The sequence below is a fragment of the Lathyrus oleraceus genome, chromosome 5 (genome assembly GCF_024323335.1).
Source record: "Lathyrus oleraceus cultivar Zhongwan6 chromosome 5, CAAS_Psat_ZW6_1.0, whole genome shotgun sequence".
Classification (NCBI taxonomy): domain Eukaryota; kingdom Viridiplantae; phylum Streptophyta; class Magnoliopsida; order Fabales; family Fabaceae; genus Lathyrus; species Lathyrus oleraceus.
This window is the reverse complement of record NC_066583.1, coordinates 47261914-47281928: the sequence shown is the minus strand read 5'-3', so window position 1 is coordinate 47281928 and position 20015 is coordinate 47261914. Positions and strand designations below refer to the sequence as shown.

General features: G+C 31.4%; 2 protein-coding genes across 2 annotated transcripts in view; both read right to left on the bottom strand.

The window, feature by feature from the left end:
* Positions 1 to 1174: 1174 nt before the first annotated feature.
* On the bottom strand, positions 1175 to 3310 carry LOC127085699 (octanoyltransferase LIP2p, chloroplastic). Its single transcript, XM_051026195.1, has 3 exons — positions 2775 to 3310; positions 2533 to 2683; positions 1175 to 1797 (listed from the first exon to the last, which is right to left on the bottom strand). The coding sequence occupies exons 1-3, from the start codon at positions 3162 to 3164 to the stop codon at positions 1424 to 1426; spliced, it is 915 nt and encodes a 304-aa protein (XP_050882152.1). The 5' UTR covers positions 3165 to 3310; the 3' UTR covers positions 1175 to 1423.
* An 8108-nt stretch (positions 3311 to 11418) lies between these two features.
* LOC127085348 (exocyst complex component SEC3A) overlaps positions 11419 to 20015 on the bottom strand; it is a 47750-nt gene continuing 39153 nt past the window's right edge. Inside the window, exons 17-25 of the mRNA XM_051025868.1 lie at positions 17691 to 17861; positions 17528 to 17604; positions 14998 to 15079; positions 13716 to 13813; positions 13485 to 13593; positions 13317 to 13388; positions 11909 to 11974; positions 11747 to 11836; positions 11419 to 11670 (exon numbers count right to left, since the gene is read on the bottom strand). Of these exons, the coding sequence (XP_050881825.1) occupies positions 11560 to 11670; positions 11747 to 11836; positions 11909 to 11974; positions 13317 to 13388; positions 13485 to 13593; positions 13716 to 13813; positions 14998 to 15079; positions 17528 to 17604; positions 17691 to 17861 (876 nt within the window). The 3' untranslated portion in view covers positions 11419 to 11559. The remainder of the gene's footprint in view (positions 11671 to 11746; positions 11837 to 11908; positions 11975 to 13316; positions 13389 to 13484; positions 13594 to 13715; positions 13814 to 14997; positions 15080 to 17527; positions 17605 to 17690; positions 17862 to 20015) is intronic.

The following is a 20015-nucleotide window of genomic DNA, read 5'->3' as shown; positions in this document are numbered from 1 at the left end:
GAATAGAAGAGTCTTTGGCAAATAAAATATTAGATTCAAACTTTAATTTTTAAAAGTAAACTAATTTAGAGAAATTATTTTTTCACCTATGTAGGTTTTCTCTAATCCTGGGTTAAAAGTCAGAAATGTTTCTAGCTTTTGGAGATGCATCTCCGAAAACACCATTTTTTCACAAAATAAGCGTAAATGGTTGATCGTCTCTCACCTTGTCAAAATTTAATTCAGATATATATCTTTGTATGTGTTTTAGCCTTTTAGGATTTATCCATATGCATCTCCGGATTAACCCTTGTTTTTAAATTCAGATGTTTTTTCGAAAATGCATCTATGAACGCATTTAATTAATATATAACGCACGACAGAGAGACTCTCTTCTCCTTCATTTTGTAAAACTTTTGAGATACCCCATTGAAGCTCATGAACAACATTCTTTCATTCTATTTTTTACGGATCAAAATATTATGCAGCTTCAGTCAGAGGGTATAGAGACTGGACTGTTTTAGAAAGGTGGCGATGATGCAGTTTCCCTCGCACATGTCATTCTTACTGAGTCATGGAATGCCTTGGGTTATCGGTGGCAAAAGAGAAGTTAGAGAGTTAGAATTAGGCATGCACACTCTGTTATGTTTTTTTATTAATTTTTTTTTGGAATGTTTTAGTATTATTTTCCATACTTTAAAAATAATATTTATAATGTTATGAGATGTTTTTTTAATCAATGCATTACTTTGTTTTATAATGTACGTGTTTATTAATGTTTGAATTAAATTATGACACTGTTAATCGAATTAAAATGATTTTGGTTTAAAAAAAAATACAAACTTAGGACAATGTTTCTATCCAAGATGCATGCAGAGAAGTTTTTGAAAATGCATATCCAAAATAATGTTATTTAAATAGCTTAAAACACACTCAATGGTGTTTTCGAAGATGCATCATCGAATACACCTTCAAAAATTTCACAGATGCATCTCCAGACTAAATTTTGACAAAATTAAGGTGATTGTTTAACTTAAGAAGATGTGTCCGGAGATGCATCTCCAAAAATATTTGAGGATAATTTATAGTTTTCAGAGATGTGAGCCACACCCTAAAGATGGAAAAAGAAATGGTCCTTATTTAAGCAAAGTTTGACTCGGCCTTTTTCCACCCCTACCCCTGCTGCTTACATTACTCGTGTCAAAGCAACATGTGATTTTATTCCTTCTGTCTTGAAAATATCACTTCATTGTTTTCACTTCCTTTTTGTTAAGATTGTTACATAAACAAGTTTGCTTATAATGTTATCACATACCCTAATATACAAGCAATCGGTATTCTAAACACAAGATAGAGTAACAAGTGTGTTTGATTGCAAGATTGAAGATCCTTTAATCTGGCCATATCTATAAAAAAAACTAAATAAGCTATGTGTCTATGTGCATTACAAAAATTCAAGTTTGCTGTTTCTTTGGTATATAACTTCCTTTCCTTCACTTTCACACAACATGGGTACAGAAATAGTTCTATTATGGTACTCAAGCTGAAACACTTTTGAGAACTCTTCAATTAAGGACTTATGAATCATATCAACAAGACTGTTATCATCCAAACCACGCAAATCAGATGTTCCATGATCATTACATGATGACCGAGCTTCTCTCAGTAACCCTTTGATACTCCCAACTTGACGGTCGCGGATTCCACACGGGACGATCCATTTAAAGGGACTCAAATCCGTCGTGACATTGAGTGCTAAGCCATGGTAGGTTATCCATTGATCCACTCTTATACCTATAGCTGCCACTTTCTCATTTCCTGAAATGCAAAAGATGTAACAAAGAATAAGGAAAAACACAGATTAATGACAGTTAAAATTTCAGCATTTGTTTTAAAAGTTAAAACATAACGAATTCAAGCACAAATTGAATAAGCTCTGACAATCTTGATAGGCTGCAGTATACTAAATTATCAATTATGATAGAATCTTGTCCAACCCATTTTGCAGTGGATCATAATACTAGTAGTGATCATGATCTAATTTGCTATGATGCATGAAATCTATAATGTGAAATTGCCATCCCCTATAGGAGAAGGCATATAAAAAGAGCGTAAATGTAACAAGCATTAGCGTAACGGTCTGTTTTGATTGACTTAGCTGGGCTTATCTACTGGTATAAACACATCTGATAATGTTTGAAATGACATGTTCATAAGCTATTTTCAACTTATTTCCATAAACTCGTCAGAATAACTTATAAAAACAACTTATAGAGATTATATTAAGACAAAAACTAATCCATCTATATACAAGTTATTGATGTCGACAATAACAAAGATAATATAGACTTAAAGTAGTGAATCACCAAATTTACAAAATAACAATTTAATCCTCTAAACCGAAGAACATCGCTCAATTTAGTTCCTCTACCAAATTATTGTTTAGAAAACATCAATCAAAACCAATGAAAGACATGATTATTTCCTTGAATACTCTATAGTGTTGTATCAAAACTAACAATTTAGTAATTCAGTTTGCAGAGAGTTACTTACCAACCCAAACACCGGTTAAACCTTCCACCCGAGAAGCATGAATCGAAAAGGTTGAAGACAGAACACCAATAACAACCTCTTCAAGTTTTCTGAGATACCAATGAAGATCCATCTTATGTTTTCTAAGGTTGATAATTGGATACATCACTAGCTGCAAACCCAAACCCAAACCCAAAACACATTTACAATTCAATACTAAATTCCAAAACCCTTAACAACAAGAAATTGAATCAGGAACATACCTGACCAGGACCATGGTATGTAACTTCTCCACCACGTTCGGTACGATGAACATGAAAGGGAGGATTTTTAATGTCGAAATTGAGGTTATTGTCGGAACTAGCGGTACCCAAAGTAAAAACAGAAGGGTGTTGCAAAACAATGAGAGTGTCGTCGCAATCTCCTTCGTTTTGAATCTGTGATTTCTTTTCTTTGACAATGTGTTTTTGTAAAGACCATGCCACTTCGTAAGGAATCAACTCTTGATGGAAATCTATGAGTTCACACTTTCGCAAACATTGCACCCTTTTGATTCTTCTTCTTCTGTGGACATTGGAAACTGAATCGGCGTTGGGTCGGAGAAAACGAGGTTTGGTGAGAGTGAAACAACAACACTCTCCCAACAAAATCATGCTTAGTACTATGAATTTTGGTTTTTCTTATGTTTTATAACTGGATCTATGTTTTGTCCGGTCCAACCGGTTCAGTTGAGAACCGGACAAAAGAACCGCTTTTTCATTGGTTCTACCTCTTGAAGCTGAGGCTGATGCACAAAAATAGTGAGAGCGTATTTAGACTCAGGTGGATTTATTTGAGTTGCCACAAAAGAAAACGGGTTACGTCTAAACTAAACCAGAATCTACAACACAAATAGGCAAATATTTTTAGGAAATTTCTTAATTAATCCTGCATATTAGTAAGATACCATGCAAAAATACAAAAATGCGTGTATGTATTTTTGAACGCACTCTGAATATATAGAATTATGATTTAACGTTAAAATTATGGAGATGTATCTTCAAAAGTATTTCGGAGATGCATTTTCAGACGGTATTAGAGCATATCTCGCGTCAGAACCATTATTTTTCCTCATTTCTAAAAAAATATAAAATTTTCTCAAAATCCCAAAAAAAATCATCAACCAAGTATAAAATCAAACAACCAAGCTCAAAAATTCTTCAATCAATATCAAGTACATTAGAGACATCATCCAACATTGAAGTAAAGTCTAAATTTGTAAATTTTTGATGTTTAGAAAAGTTTTTTGAATTTTTGTGTAAATGAGTAGAAATTGATGATTTAGGTAAGAAATGAGTAGGAATTGCATGAATGGTAGTTTATACACTGTAAGACATGTTTGTTGGTTAAAAACAACGATCAAATCATTATTTTAGGGGTTTGTATGTCTGCATTGCCACCATTAAATGACCTGAAGAGTTACAGAAATTTCCAGAGATGCATCTCTGAAATTTTTCAACGTTTTGATTCACATTACCGAAGATGCATCTCCGTAAATTATGAGTCTGTTTTAATTTTTTTGTTGCTTTTATTGATTGTATGGTTGCTTGTACCAATTGTTTGGTTTACTTACATGTATAATGGTTGATAGAGACGATGGACTGAGGCACGAGAGGATTGCATAGAATGCATCAGTGCGGAGGGAGAAAAGTCAGGATTCAGAGGCTCCTGTTCACTCTAGCCATGTGGAGGCATCTACTTATGGGATTCATACTTCTCCATCTTCTTCTTCTCGTAGGAGACGAGTTTCACCTACCGGCGCTTCACTGCCTCCATCCTCCCGCAGGCGACAGGTTTCACCTATTTAGGCGCCAAAGGTACCCGAGTCATCTGTTGTACCTGAGACACCAATGCCACCTCCGACTGATGATGCTTCTGAGCCAGTGCCACCTTTGATTGATGATGCTTCTGAGCTAGTGCTACCTTCGGCTGATGAGGCTTTTAAGCCAATGCCACCTCTGGATGGTGAGGCTGCTGAGGACGATAAGTTCAAGCCACCCTAGGCATTTGGAGGAGGCCCTGTAGAGTTTTTATTATTGTCTCTATAACTATACCATACTGCCAGACATATCTGGTACGAAGAAGTAGTTTTAGTTGGATTCATTCTTTTTCATTTATGTTTATTATTATGTTACAAGTTTCCAACTTTGATTTTTATTTTTCTGCAGGATCGTGATTCACTGAAGTTTATTAACAATGAGCGGAAGATTATTGGCTTGCCTCAGCCGAATAAGGAGTGGTTTCAGGCAACTTTGTCCCTATCTGGGATGAAGGACTTGTGCATGACCGGTTATATTAAGGTCAACCACGAGATGCTTAATGCATTCATTGAGAGATGACACACTGAGATCTCGTCATTTCATCTCCCACTTAGTGAGATGTCTATCACACTCGATTATGTGTTGTGTTTACTGCATCTTTTGATTAGGGGGAAACTTCTAAATCATGTGAGGATTAACAGAGACGAGAGACTCAAGATGATGGTAGACTATCTAGGAGTTGACCTACAGGATGCCATAGGGGAGTTTGAAAAAACTAGAGGATGCCATGCTAGGTTTGAATTCCTGAAAAAAGTATATACATATGAGATCCTTAGAGCTGAGGAGGCTAGAGGAGATGACGAGCAGGTGGGGCTCCATAGAGCGTATGCTATGAGAGCATACCTGCTATGTTTGGTTGATATAACTATTTTGGTGGACGAGAGTGCCACTTATATAAATGTCATCTACCTATGCTACTTCAAGGACTTCAAGAAAATCCATGAGTACAACTAGGGGACTGCTTATTTGATCTGCTTGTACTCGAGGTTATCAGAGGGTTGTAGGTGGAAGACAAAGAAGGTCACAGGCAGCATCACACTACTGACGATAATATTTATTGGTCTTTTAATGTTTCATTTTTATTTCATCTTTGCAACGCCCTTACTGATGATTCGTGTGTTTCTTCACTTTTCAGGCTTGGATCTCCAGCCCTTCCCGCGCATCTCCGGGTAGTTGTGTGTACCGACTTACACAGAGGATATGTCGCATGCTTATGCATTTCCCCACTCAGAGGGAACTAGATGATATAACCGTTTAGACTGTATATCGACTGCTTGGTTGTCGAGGATATGCATTTCAACAACTATGTCGATCACCGTGAGACACAGACATTTGATGACATGGTGTTATACTCAAGATAGTTGGCTTGGCTCACGTCTCACATTTCCTCATCTTCCTGAGTGCGTCATGCAAAAATTCGGCTACACTCAGACTATTCCTAGACACCCTGTTGTCTCTGCTCCTCATGTTATGACACATAGAGAGATGGAAGCCATGTTTGGTGATTATTTCAGTTATATGGTACCGGAAGAGGTACATAGTATCATAATGAGAGTTACTAGAGCTACATCGACGGGTACATCAGGTGGTTCTTTAGGGTGTCACATTCATATATGATATTGGTTGCTCTAGGAGATCCACCGAGACCAGCTTATCAGGAGTTACTAGAGGATGAGCAGACACAATTAGATCATGTTCATGATTTCTTGCCTAGATGTTGTTGTATAACGGAGATTGCGCAGACATGCATTGATAGAAGTATCTTCCCTGATGGGTCTGATGTGAGGCAGATCCTGATGCATTATGACAGAGGCACGAGAGATATTGATGTATCGGAGACAACGTCAGAGGACGATGGTAGTGGATATTGAGGAGACAGAGGAGCTGTAGTCCGACATACAAAATAATAAATAGTAGTTGTACTTTGGATTTATTATGGGTTGTATTTTATTTTCGCTTCATTATACTTTATCGTGTATTTCTAATTTATTTATATATGTCATTTTTGGACCATCTGTATATATAATTTTTTGCATATCAATTGTATGGTTAGATCTCATCACATATCAGGGTTCTTAACGTTTATAAATCATCACTTTCATCCGCGTAAACCATAAAACAAACATAGTATGTACTGTTCTGATAAGGTACGGAGATGCATCTCTAGAATAATAAACGTGTAAAATGTTTTTCAGAGTAAGATACATGGTGTATGTTTTAAAATATTACAGTGATGCATCCCCAAATCAGTTAATATTTTTTATTTAATACGAGGTGCTCCAAAGATGTATCTCCGAAATTTAAAGAGCATTTTAGATTTTGCAGAAGGTATTTTTCCAACCCATAGAATGTGATAAGAAATTCTCTATTTTTAAAGGTATGGTGTGGTTTGGTTATGTTCAATAGAATCAGTTTTATTGACCATTCTGCATTAATATTTGATAAGGATTAATTGAGTAAAACTAATATTTCATTTTTAAAAAATAAGACTTGGAATTTTTTTCAATTATATATATTTTAAATTTATAGAAAATTAATGAATTAATCACTTATTGAAAAAATATTTTATTCTACTAAAAGGCATAGTATTGTAAAAGACACTATCTTGTTAGAATTTTAAACATTACTTGTGATTATTTTGGAATCTACGAGAATGAATTTGATTTTTATTTTGTTATTAAACTTGATTGAATAAATTGTCAATTTGTTAAGAAATTTGTTTTGATTATGTATGAGACAACTTATCTTTGTTAGCATTGGCACACTATGTGTTTGTTTTACTTCAGCATTTATTACAATGTCTAGTTCTATATTAGTTCAATTAGAGGTTTGCAAATATTTAATTCAAATTTGTCTAGTAAAGATTTTAAATTATAAGTTTGTTTGGAGAATATTTAATTGGATATGGTTTAAATAAAAGATTTGAATTTGATTTTAGTGAAAAAGATTTGATTTATTGTTTTGGGATTTAATTGATTTTTGGTCAAATCCTATTGGATTTTTCGTCTGAATCGTGTCTGTTATTAATGAGATGGTTCTCCTTGTTTGAAAACAGTCTCGTTTTGAAGATTCATGAGTTCCATATTTTGTTTTCGAGAGTCTTCGTGTTTTCTTGTGTAGTAATATACTCTTGAGCGTCTTTCTTAAAGTTTATTCACGATCAACATCTATTAATCAAATAAATTTGTATAGTAACAACTTCATCCCATAAACTCTTTGGTAACTCATTTCCTAGCAACATACACCTTATTCTCTCTAAAATAGTTATATTTAGCAACATACACCCAACTCTATCTAAAATAGTTATATTTATGGGTTCAACTAAGCCATTTTGCTGAGGTGTTCCACCAATAATTATATGCCTCTTAATAGCATGTTTCCTGCAAAACTCATTAAACTACTCTAAAACAAACTTCAAGTCATTGATAATATTTAGTTTTCAATTAATTCACTACAAAAATATACCATTCATTAAACTTTTCAAATGTGTCACTTTACTTTACAGAATGTAGACCCATACTTTTTTAGAGAAATAATCAACAATAAAGAATAAATAGAACTCATCCCCCATGAGTTGCCACCCTTATCGGATCCCATAGATATGAGTAAACATACTTAAAAGATTTACTAGAATTATGCACACCACTCATAAACTTCACACCGTATGTTATTTTCACCGAATTCAATTATCACATAATTCTAGCTTAGTTAATTTCTCACCATGATAAATTTTCAACACCCCATGTTCAATTTTAGTGTGCTAGTCTAGTCATGAAACATGCTTATGTAGTCTTGTAGGATGTCATTGATTTTTTCAAAATTTTGGTATATGATGTAAGGGAGTGTCATAGTTTTTGATAAATTCAGTAGACTATTTTTTACAATATAAAAAAATACAAAGTTAACACTATCAAACTTTTGATAAATCTGGTTTGTATTATAGGATTGTCCAAATTTTTAAAATACAGAGATAAAATATAAATGTTTTTCCATAATTTATAGTTTTATACTGTGTTTTTGAAAAATCGGGTATAAAATCATAGATTTTAAAAAAAAATCTTTTGATTTTATACCCATATTTTTGAAAAATCGATATAAATTACAAAAAAAAATCTAAAATTAACTTTTTTTCATTTAAAGAAATAAATAGTCATTTTGAGAGATGTGGGGTGTTAAGTATAAGTGTGGAGGTGTCAAGTAGGATTCTCTCAAAATTGATGTTCTAAAATATTGATCAATAGTCAAGTTTATGTCATGATACTCAATTTATGATTACTTAGATGAAGAATTATGTTTGAGACAAATGTCATATCGCAAAGTAGTATTTAACAAAATATTTATATTTTTGATATTATCTTTTATTTTATCTAATCATAGAATTTCATCCATATTTTGATAAAATAATTTAAATAATCCATTTATTAAAATAAATATTCAAATTAATCCACTTTCTCACGTGACATACTTTCAAAAAAATATTTATAACACAAAGAAAATGTCAATCAAACTGACAACAGTGTATAACATATAAGAGAAAACACCAATTCAATTAACGATAATGTATAAACACATAGGAGACAGTTGTACGCTGTCACCAATTGAATTGCGTTTTCTTTTATGTGTTGTATACCGTTATCAATTGATTAGCGTCTTATTTGTGTTGATTTTTTTTTTTAAATGAGTTAGTTTTAGAAATATATAAAAAATTGATTAATTTAGATATTTATTTTAAAAAAATGAGTTATTTAAGTAAAATTTTCTTCTTTAAAAATTTCAATGGGTACAATTTTTTTTTCTATTGTTGTCTCATTTTGGCTGATATTAATATGAATCAGGACAATCTCTTCAAAAATTTGGTGTATATTTAAAATATTATTTTCACATACACGATTATATGTTGTTATCTCTAGAGTTAATTTGCATCTTGGTTAAAAATGCTAAAATGAAATGTTAATGAGATGTCTCCAACAAAACTTATAACATGATTTAAGAAAAATCATTTAAAAAATTAAGATACATAAGTTATACTTATACATATTAGATTATATTAGTATCTATTGTGGTTTTCTTTATTGCACTGATTTATAACAACATAATTTATTTTATTTTTTTTCTTTGAGCAAATTAGATATGTGACATGTTGAATCTACTTCAACTTTTTAATTATTTATCTTTTGAAAACAATATTTCATTTTCAATTACTAATGTTATTTTCTGCTAAAAATTCATTAAAAATTAACCTATTAATTATAAACTTTATTCATAATCTGTGATGTGCTATTAATTAATACCGTATTTTTAAGATTAAATTACAATTTTGATCTCTTATTTTACGTGATTCACATAATTGATCCCTGTATTTTAAATTTAAATATTTTTGATCCTCTATTTCAAATTAAAAATAATTTTGATCCCTCTTTTATAATTTTAAATTTTAAATTAACGATATTTTTATTTTTTAAATGATAAATTATTTATAAAACATGACAAACCATTATATATAAATATGTTATTTAACTTTGTAGATAAAATTAAAATTGTTTAAATTTAAAATAGAGGACAAAAACTGTTTGAATTTAAAATAGAAAGACTAATTTCATTAATATGACAAAATAGAAGAACCAAAACTATAATTTAGTCTATTTTTAAAAATGTAATATAAAATTTATTTTAGTTTGAATTGATGACTATATTACTCTGAATCTTTTTTAAGTTGCGATTAGTTATTGTATATTCTATTATTTTAAAATAATTAACCATTGGAATAATTATTTTCCTATACATCGAATTCAATTATTAATTTTTATTAAATAAAATATATTGATAATATTTTCCAACCACCTTTAAAAAGAATTTGTTATCTATTTTAAAGTTTTAGAATTACAAAACAAAATCTTAGCAGTGAACTAACACTTATCAATACTATTCACACAAGTTCAAATTTCAAAATAATTACCTGACTAAATAAACATAACTCTTACTATTACTATTGAATTAGCACGTCTCAATCAATACAATTCACACAAGTACAAATTTCAAAATAATTATAGTGACTAAACAATCGCAATTTTTAAAAAATACGGAATACTATATTGATAAAAATTTGAATGAGTTAATCACACTGACTCAATAAATATTAACGTTCAAAAAGTACTTACTTAAATATCAAGAAATTGTCCACCAACCATACAAGCAATACATTTTCCCAAATTCAAATTAGATATGGAGTTGAAAATGTTCCAATGTGATTAATTTTTCATAAGAATATTAAGTAGTAGTTACTTAAAAGTAATGATATAAGAAATAATTAAAAGTTAAATAAAATAATTAATATCAGATTGTTGGATATATATACTCATCACATTCTCAAGACGATACATTCAAATTAGGCATACTCAAATTAACCAATTATTCATATTCATATTTAAATTTGATTATTAAAACCGATTACTTATTAATATAATTTTAACCAAATCTATATATTTTATATTTTTTTAATATGATTTTAACCAAATTTATTTTTTGAATATTCATATCTAAAATAAAAATCAAATTTGTCTATTTTATAAAAAAATTAAAAAAAAAATTTATAATTTTTTTGAATATTCATATCTAAAATAAGATTTTCTTTTTTGAAAAAAAAAGGTTTTTTTATATTATTTGAAAAAAAAATATCTGAAAATTTTATTTTTGAAAAACAAACTCAGAAAGAAAAGATTTACTTTTATATATATATATATATATATATATATATATATATATATATATATATTCAGAGATTTTATTTTTTGAAAAATAATATTTCTTTTTGAAGAAAAAACTAAAAATAAAAAAGTGCTTTAAAAGAATTTATTTTTTTTAAAATTTAAATAAAAATTAATTCTAAATCGGATATGGATATAACCGACTTGTTTATATCCATTTAAAAAAAATAAAAACGATTATAAATCAAATGCTTGCTTCAAGTAACTAAAGCACAAAAATGCATTTCATCAAGTAAATTACCTTTCATCTTAGTAAAAAAAAGAGTGCATTTTATTAAGTAAATTACATTTCATCTTAGTAAAAAAAAAAGGATGCATTTCATTAAGTAAATTACCTTTCATCTTGGTAAAAAAAGAATGCATTTCATTAAGTAAATTACATTTCAGTAAAAAAAGAATGAGAAAATGTGTACACAGATAAACCTTTACATGTTAGCTAAAAGATCTTTCAATTCCTGTGTAGTAGGTACTGACTCAGCAGGGTAAATCTTGGCCACAAGTTGGACGAAACTGTCATACTTATCAATAAAATCCTTCTGCCATAGTTTGAGGAAACGAAAATCAGAACTTCAATATGTACCAATTAAGCCATGCCAACGTGAATATGCATACCTTGCATTTATCCCACAAGGAAGGTAACAGTTCCTCTGAAGTCAAATTCTTCTGCAATTTCTTATACATTGCACCAATGGACCTGTCCATCTATTTAGAAAAACAAAGTCAATTCACAAATTATGCAACTTGCAAAAGGGTTATAAAAAAAGATAGACTTACCCCAGACAAACTGGCCTTTAGCATCTTCCGAAAATCCACTTTTGACAACCCAAGCTGGAAAGGAATCTGAAATTTAAGGAAAGTGAAATATCAGGATGTAGATGTCAAGTTCGGCTGTATATTTCATACATAAGAAAATAAACACAAAATGAAAATTTCAGAGGTGCAAACATAAAACCCTTCAAGTCATACAATGGTGTGCAGTAACTCTGTAACTTTTGAGCAAAAGAAAGTAAATAAATTAAATTAAAAGACATGATAGATGTCATGTCCATTTGAAGATGAAGATCATAGAAAATTTGAGAAGAGAAAGATTTAGATTATGGAAAATGAGAAATGTTCCGTTCTTTTTTAAGTGTCATTTTTTTTACTTTTTACATATACCAAGAAAGCTAATCATATTGTTACTTTTCAAATAATAATTCTCCTTTTACCTATAATATCTTTAATTATTTATTATATTTATTTTACTTTTCCTCTTTCTCTATAATAATCACCTAAGGGTAATTTTAACAAAAGTGCAATTATACTACCTTGAACTTTGCAAATGACAATTAAAAAAAACAGTTTTTTTTCAAAAAAGTGACATTTAAAAAGAAACGGATAGAATACCTAGGTATATGGCTAACTAGGTAGATGAATGTATTTGCTACAAATCCCAATACAAACATTAATTCCAAAAAAACAAAACAACACCAGTAGATTCTAGAAGGTCGTATAACATTTTAGAATATGGGTTTGACCCAATTCATCCCTATAATACCGATTTATAAGATGAAGACTACCCAAACTTATAGTACGCCCTAATAAAATCATATCTCTAGGCAATAAGGAGCTAAACCCACACCTATTCTCACCCAATACAATGAAGTTGTTGGAAGCAGCGAAATTCAACAACCTGAATTTTGCAATTATGGCGGTTAGGGGTGGAGTGCAATTAAAACAATATTCCAATCCCAAACCCAATGAGCTTGGACAATGCAAGAAGCTCAACAACAGATCTAACATATACTCTAATACAAAATCAGGAAACAATATGAAAAAATCACGAAACAATATGAGTATGGACAAGGAAGCAGATACTTCTCTCTCAGTTTACACTTTAAGAATGAATAGACAAGAGCCGATTTATAGACCAACTTGAATGAAAATGAGTAACTAATGACAAGTGAATACATGAAGTTTGTATGCTTTTCATTGCTAATACTTCAAGGATAACTCCAACTATTAGTGTAACCTTTCATTTCCATACTTTATACTTGATGCTCAAAAAGAATTTTTGGAATTGAAGAACAATGATTAGTTCTATAATTTAGGAGAAACATTGCAAATATGTTTAAAGAAAAAACTCTGATATATTCAAATGTTGTAAAGCAAGATCTATGAAAGATTATTGAAACCAACAAACCTCTTCAGGTGCAACATTATTGAAAATCAAGTCCTCAATCCTTCGAGCATACTGGAAAAGGCGTTCAAATTGCTTTCCAAGGCAAAAAATGGATAATGAGATATTTCTAACAGGGTAGAAATTCAAGTATGATCAACAACCAAAACAAAATATAGAAGAAATACTTACATAATAGATAATCATGCTAATATGGCGCGAGCATGATTGCTCATACGCTTCACTAGCTTGATGATAAAACTTGGCCAAAGTAGGCACCACATTGGCTAGGTCATACAAACTGAGCAAAATGAACAAAGTAACAAGTGAAAATCTGTGTTTTCTTATACAGAATCAACTTAACATACAGGGAAAATTGAAGCAGCCTTGAGCTTTTTCTTTGCATGGGAAATGGTAACAAACCTATTCTGAAAAGCAGCATAGTTCTCTATAAGAAAAATATCTGCATACTTTGGCTCTGTTTGTGCAAGTTTTTCCAAAGTTACAAACATTATGCTAACCTGTCAAGCGACAAAACCATCAACAAACAATATGCCGATATTAATTACATATTGTTGAAACAGATGACGGAAAACAAAGTGACAAACAAAACAAAAAGAAATATTGAATACTTGAACTGCAGGCAAGAGGGTAAGCAACAAACAATTGAAATCACCCTTGGTATTAATCAACTCAATGCAGATGACTTAAGAGTATCAGTTCTTCATTACGGTCCAACAAGGGTATAGGAAACAGTCAAAACAATTTTTTTTTCCTATTTAAATATTTGAAAACATTATGGTATTTTCATAATCAAATTAATTATCATGTATTTAGGAAAAAGTTTACCAAAGTACTATGGGTGTTGTTCTTTGCCAAAAATATTCATAATTGCTCATAGCCATAACTATATGCAAAATGTGCTTTTTGGTGGAAACAACACCTATGGTACTGCAGGTATTTTTTGACCGCTTATTAAATGACATTATATTCTTTACACCAAATGCAGCTTAAGAGAAAATAAGAATGAAGAATAAGACAATTAGGTAATCACCTATTGTCAAAAGAAACAAGGAAGCCTCTCCAAAGTCAGAGGCATAAACTAAGTAGATACAAGGAGGAGACTATCATCATGAAAAAATGAACCCTCTCAAAAGTCAAAAGCATAAACCTATATAGATACAAGGACACTATACAACCTTGAAGAATGTTCACAAACAGAAACCATAGGATTATAACTTGCAATATATTCCAAGTTTATTTTTTTTAAGCAAAAAGTTAAAGCGAAGCAAAAGATGAAGGCATTGACATCCTAACTAGGTTGGCACCCCAGCACCCACACCCAAACCCAAACTGCTCAACTCTAACTAATATTATTAAAATGAAAAGAAAAAGCTTGGGGGGACTTCTAATTAAATGCATTACAAACATGAAAAAAGATTTCTTCTCCCACAGCCTCAATTATGAAGGAAAAATACAGGTAGTAGATAAACATATTCAAGAGTGGCAGGGTGATTAACTAGATTGTTATAATACTCTTAATTTTAGGAAAGCGAGTACATTAAAATTAACTAGACCTATCATGTAAGTTCAATCTGAGATGGCACAAAACAACGCAAAGCTTAAAAGGAATCAATTAGACCTATCATGTAAGTTCAATCTGAGATGGCACAAAACAACGCAAAGCTTAAAAGGAATCAATTACAAATTTTGTGTACGCTTGGTCAACCAAATCCCTGGACTGGCCAGCAATGTACTGCTCCATCCGTGTTGCAAGGGTTGCAAATCTATAAGAAAACGATTAAAACATTAGTTAAGGCTGGAAACTTGAGACATTAAATACAAATTGGAACTAAACAGTGCAGCTGGTTTGAATATGGAGGCAGCTTATCAACTTCAACCTATGGAGCACTGACACAAACTCGGACACCATACGCAACATTGACACGTCAACACCAGTAATAATTTGAAAAATAGTGGTTGATGAAGCATGTACACTTCTTGAGGTGTCGCGGTGTCTGGGATGTTTCCTACGCAGATACCCATACTACCTTCATACGACATGTGTCAAACACTCCTCATCAAATGTCCTACTAAATAATAATTTTTAAATTATTTGGACATGTGACAAAGACTTCATGGACACTTAGCAAGTTGATCAACATTTAAATACTGATCAACGACTGAAAGACAATTCTTTTAAAAAGATTTTCGGTTTTTCATTCAAGAAATTTCAGTAGTTTTGAAATATTTCTCTTTAAGCTTTTCATACACACGTACATAACTACATATATAAGGGATAGATCAAGTGAGCACCTGACAAGGGAGAGGATCAAATATTGACCAAAATCATATATGGTCAAGATGAACATCTTTTATGTTTTCAGCTGATATGCCCTCTATTATCCTATATTATAGATATTTCTTGTGTTAGCGTGTGCATGCTAAAGCAAGCAGTGTGTTTGTGTCTATGGTCATGCTTTACATTCAAATAAATGAATGTACACGCGTAAATGAGGTTGGCCTATTGGTAAAGACTCTGAGACCTCAGAGTGTAGTCTCAGTTTCAAATTCTACTAGGTGCTAGCGATTCATGAGATTGGTCACCAAGTTTAGTCGGTCCTAATGCCGGATACCGAGTTTTCAAAAAATAAATAAATCTATCTTAAAATTTGGAAAATTTGGATTGGAGGTAACTCATCCCTACAAAACCGTCTTGTAGAGTGAGGGTTGTCAAAACTTTATAAACACTACACATATTATACTCTAAGCAACGTCGGACTAAATCCACCCCTTCAAACCCAACAAAATGAAGATGTTAGAGTTTGCAATGAAAGGCAAGTCAGTGACGCAATTAGGCTACTAGGAGCGGACCAGAATGAATGCGGAAATCAACAAAGGACACTCATAAATTGGGAATCTTTGATTTGATATAATATAAAAGAAATATTACTCTCTCCATCTCAGAAAATGTGATAACTCAAAGAAAAAGAATGATGATTTTTTAAATTATCCTTATTAACAATTAATATATTTTCTTTATCATAAATACATAATAAAAAATAATAATTTTAGTATTACTCTCTCTGTCTCATAAAAAATGTCTCATTTGCATTTTTTTCTGTCTCAAAATAAATGTCCTTTTAGAATAACAATGCGGTATTTATTATTATTTTTCCACTACTAAACCTCTATTTTTTAACTTTCATTGTATTCAACTACTCTATTAAATATAATTAATAAGGATATTATGGTAAATGATATTAGTTTTATCATTAAAATCAACACATCTAATCATTTTCTTAAGAATTGTGTATTACTTAAATAAGACATTTTTTATGAGACAGAATGAGTAATTAATAACTCTTTTTTAGATTTTTTTTTAAATGTACGGGTTATTAAGAGACAAGGCTTAATTAGAAGCATTATGCAATTTACTATTTCTTTAACATTAAGCACCCACTGGGTTTTCACATGAATATAAGTAATAGCAATCAATAAAGTTGATAATTTAAACAATTAAACATATTCTTGATATCAGGGCCGACCCAATTATATCGGAGGCCCTGTTCTAATTACAAAAATGGACCCAACTTTTTTTTAAAACATAATTATAATAATTAAAAAAAATATATCAAAAAAATATTTATATATAAATTAAAAATAAATTTAATTATAATTATTTTGAGTTTTGATCAATCTTGATTTTTGTATATATTGAGTTTTTATTATAATATTTCTTTCGATTATTGAGTTTTTTTAATAAAATTTTATTTATTTTTATTAATATTTATAAAAAAAATTGAAAATTTCAAAAATTTAGGCCCTCTAATATTTGGGGCCACAGGGCCGGCCCTACTTGATATGCATATAATCAAGCAAACATGCTAATTAGACGACATCATCATCAACCTTTCTCTTTCATCTATTTGTATGCCATGTCAGTATCTTTCCAGACAAATCAGCAACTTTAGATAGCATATTTAGTTTCATCTAATTTAGACTAACCCAGAATAACCTAATTTGAAATTAATGAGGTTCACAACAGAAGATAATGACTCCTGTTTAACAATATTCAATGGTTACAGAGAATTTTTCACTGCATGCATGTAGTAGACAGGATATTCTAGTTTTGTCAACATTCTAAATTTTGTATAACAGGAAAAAACTAAAAAGTGGACACTGAGCTATCATTCAAAAACATATCGATTTTTTGGGGGAAATAGCCATTTTACCTGGGAATGTAGGGTAGGACACTTTGGCGAACATTGCGTTCACTTCTTTCAATCTGATGGCAAGCATCATCAACAAACTAAAAGATTTCCCATTAGATGAATTGAGTTAATATAGCAATCTTTTAAATGTAAGGGGAAATTCTATGTAAAGCTAGTCACATACACGAGCAAACATCGTAGATATCCGAGACTCAAGGTCACCAAGCAAAAGGCGGACAAATCTTGCTGCATCAGCTTTTTGACCAGAGAGATAGCGTTCTGTTATTCCGTGCATTGATATGCAGCATAAAGGATCAATCTTGCATGCCCACTCCACAACAGCATAGAAGTCTTCCTGAAATTATATAAATTGTAAAGCAGCATACAAGTCTTCCTGAAACTATATAAATTATAAAGCAGCTTTATAGTAACGCTGTCTTTTTAACTTATTTTTAGGTTCCACAGAAACATAATAACAAGTGAGGAAGAGAGAATGAATTGGAAGAGAAGAGAAATACGGAAAAACTTGTGTCTGTATTGTAACAACTAGGAGATTCTCCTTCGAGGGAGTTTCTCATTACACCTAGTTACAAATATTTAACAAAGGCCGATCACTATCACAACTCCTGTTAAACTGCTAAACAGCCCCCATTCCAAACAAACCAAGCAACAACTTAATCATTCCACTTTTTCACTCTTTTAAGAATACACATTCCAATTATCATCACTATTGTTGAAATACAAGAGACTGAGAGATATTTGAATAAATAATCTGTTTTAAAAAAACTACGGAGACTATATTATATATATAGAGATTACAGATAATTACATGATATAGTCGATGTGGGACTGCTCTATATACAAATATTCTTAACATTATATATTTACAAATATCAACACTCCCTCTCAAGTTTGAGCATATAAGTCAAATGCACTAAGTTTGTCATATATATAATTTGTTACGGAACTTCGCAGAGATTTTGTAAACACATATGCCAATTCATCATTAGAGTTGACAAAGCTTGTGACTACGTCGCCTGATTCAATCTTCTCTTTGACAAATGACAGTCTATCTCAATACTTTTGGTCCTCTCATGGAAGACTGGATTTGAAGCAATGTGCAATGTAGCTTGATTATCACAAACAAGTGTCATTGGTCTTGCTTATTTAATTTGAAGTTCTTTGAACAACTGTTTTAACCAAATGAGTTCACATTAGCTATTGTCATGACTCTATACTTTGCCTCGGCGCTTGAATCTTGCAACTACATTTTATTTCGTACTTTTCCATGGTATAAGGTTTCCTCCAACAAATACACAATACCCAGAGGTGGATCGTCTATTAATGGGTGACAGTGTCCAATCAGCATCGGAGTATCCAACTATCTGAATATATCCTTTATCTTCATACACGAGGTCTTTTCCTGGAACACATTTGATGTATCTCAGAATCCGGACAACATCAATGTGTTCTTGGCAAGGAGAATTTAAGAACTGACTTACCACACTAACTGCAAAAGAAATGTCTGGGCAAGTGATTGTGAGATAATTCAATTTTCCAACCAATTTCTTATACCTTCTTGAGTCAGATAGAGGCTCCCCCTGATTGGGTAGGAGTTTGACACTTGGATTCATAGGAGTCTCAGCTGGTTTAGCATTCAGAAACCTGTTTCTTCCAAAATATTCATATCCTATTGTAAGATCCCAATTTTGACCCTAAGATCCCTCATGCTATCTCATCATATGCATTGGCTTTGTGATCACACCTTGGCATCCTCCTTACCCCTCATTCATTGGGTTTGCATTGGGAGAGATCACCAAGCACATTTGATTGTATCATACTTTGTTTTTTATTATTTACTAACTAAAATGCCAAAAATATGTCAATGTATATAGATTGTTACTTTTGTAGGTAGTGTGTGTTCACCCATGCTCCATCAAGCTCATATCTGGGGTTTAAGACCCTCAATGCAAGGTGATCAATCAAGAGATGGTTCATGTTGACTCTAGACATCATATATGGATCCTCATGTTCTTCATCTATCATTTTGATCAAGAATTCATCAAGAGTTTGAAGCTTGTTTGCCTTGGAAGCCCTAATTCATCTGGATATCTTGTGTGACTTCCTCAACAAGTTTTTTCATCATTTGATCAAATATTTCAAGGGATATTTCATATTACATCATCTTACATATATATGATCCTCCATTTGATCAAATATCACAAGGGAGTTAATGGAATATGTCAACTGCATCAATCTTTATAACCCAAAGAACCTTGATGATATTAGAATTTGTATAAGTCATGGAAAATTCAGAAGACCAGAAGTTGGAGAAAACTCAACTCAAGCCACACAGTAGAATCCAGATTCTCCAATGGAAGTTGAATTCTCAGAAGGACAAGTGAAAGAAGCTAATAGAAAATTGATGGATCACACATACATGATGGATGACATCTGGCAACATGAGTCATCTCGTTTTGGAGATTGCTTTTTTGATGAGAACTTATCC

Coding starts and splice junctions, on each gene's coding strand:
- LOC127085699 (XM_051026195.1), bottom strand. CDS start 3,164: ATGATTTTGTTGGGAGAGTGTTGTTGTTTCACTCTCACCAAACCTCGT. Junction 2,684..2,774: donor CATACCATGGTCCTGGTCAG/GTATGTTCCTGA, acceptor TTGGGTTTGCAG/CTAGTGATGTATCCAATTAT. Junction 1,798..2,532: donor TTTAACCGGTGTTTGGGTTG/GTAAGTAACTCT, acceptor TTTGCATTTCAG/GAAATGAGAAAGTGGCAGCT.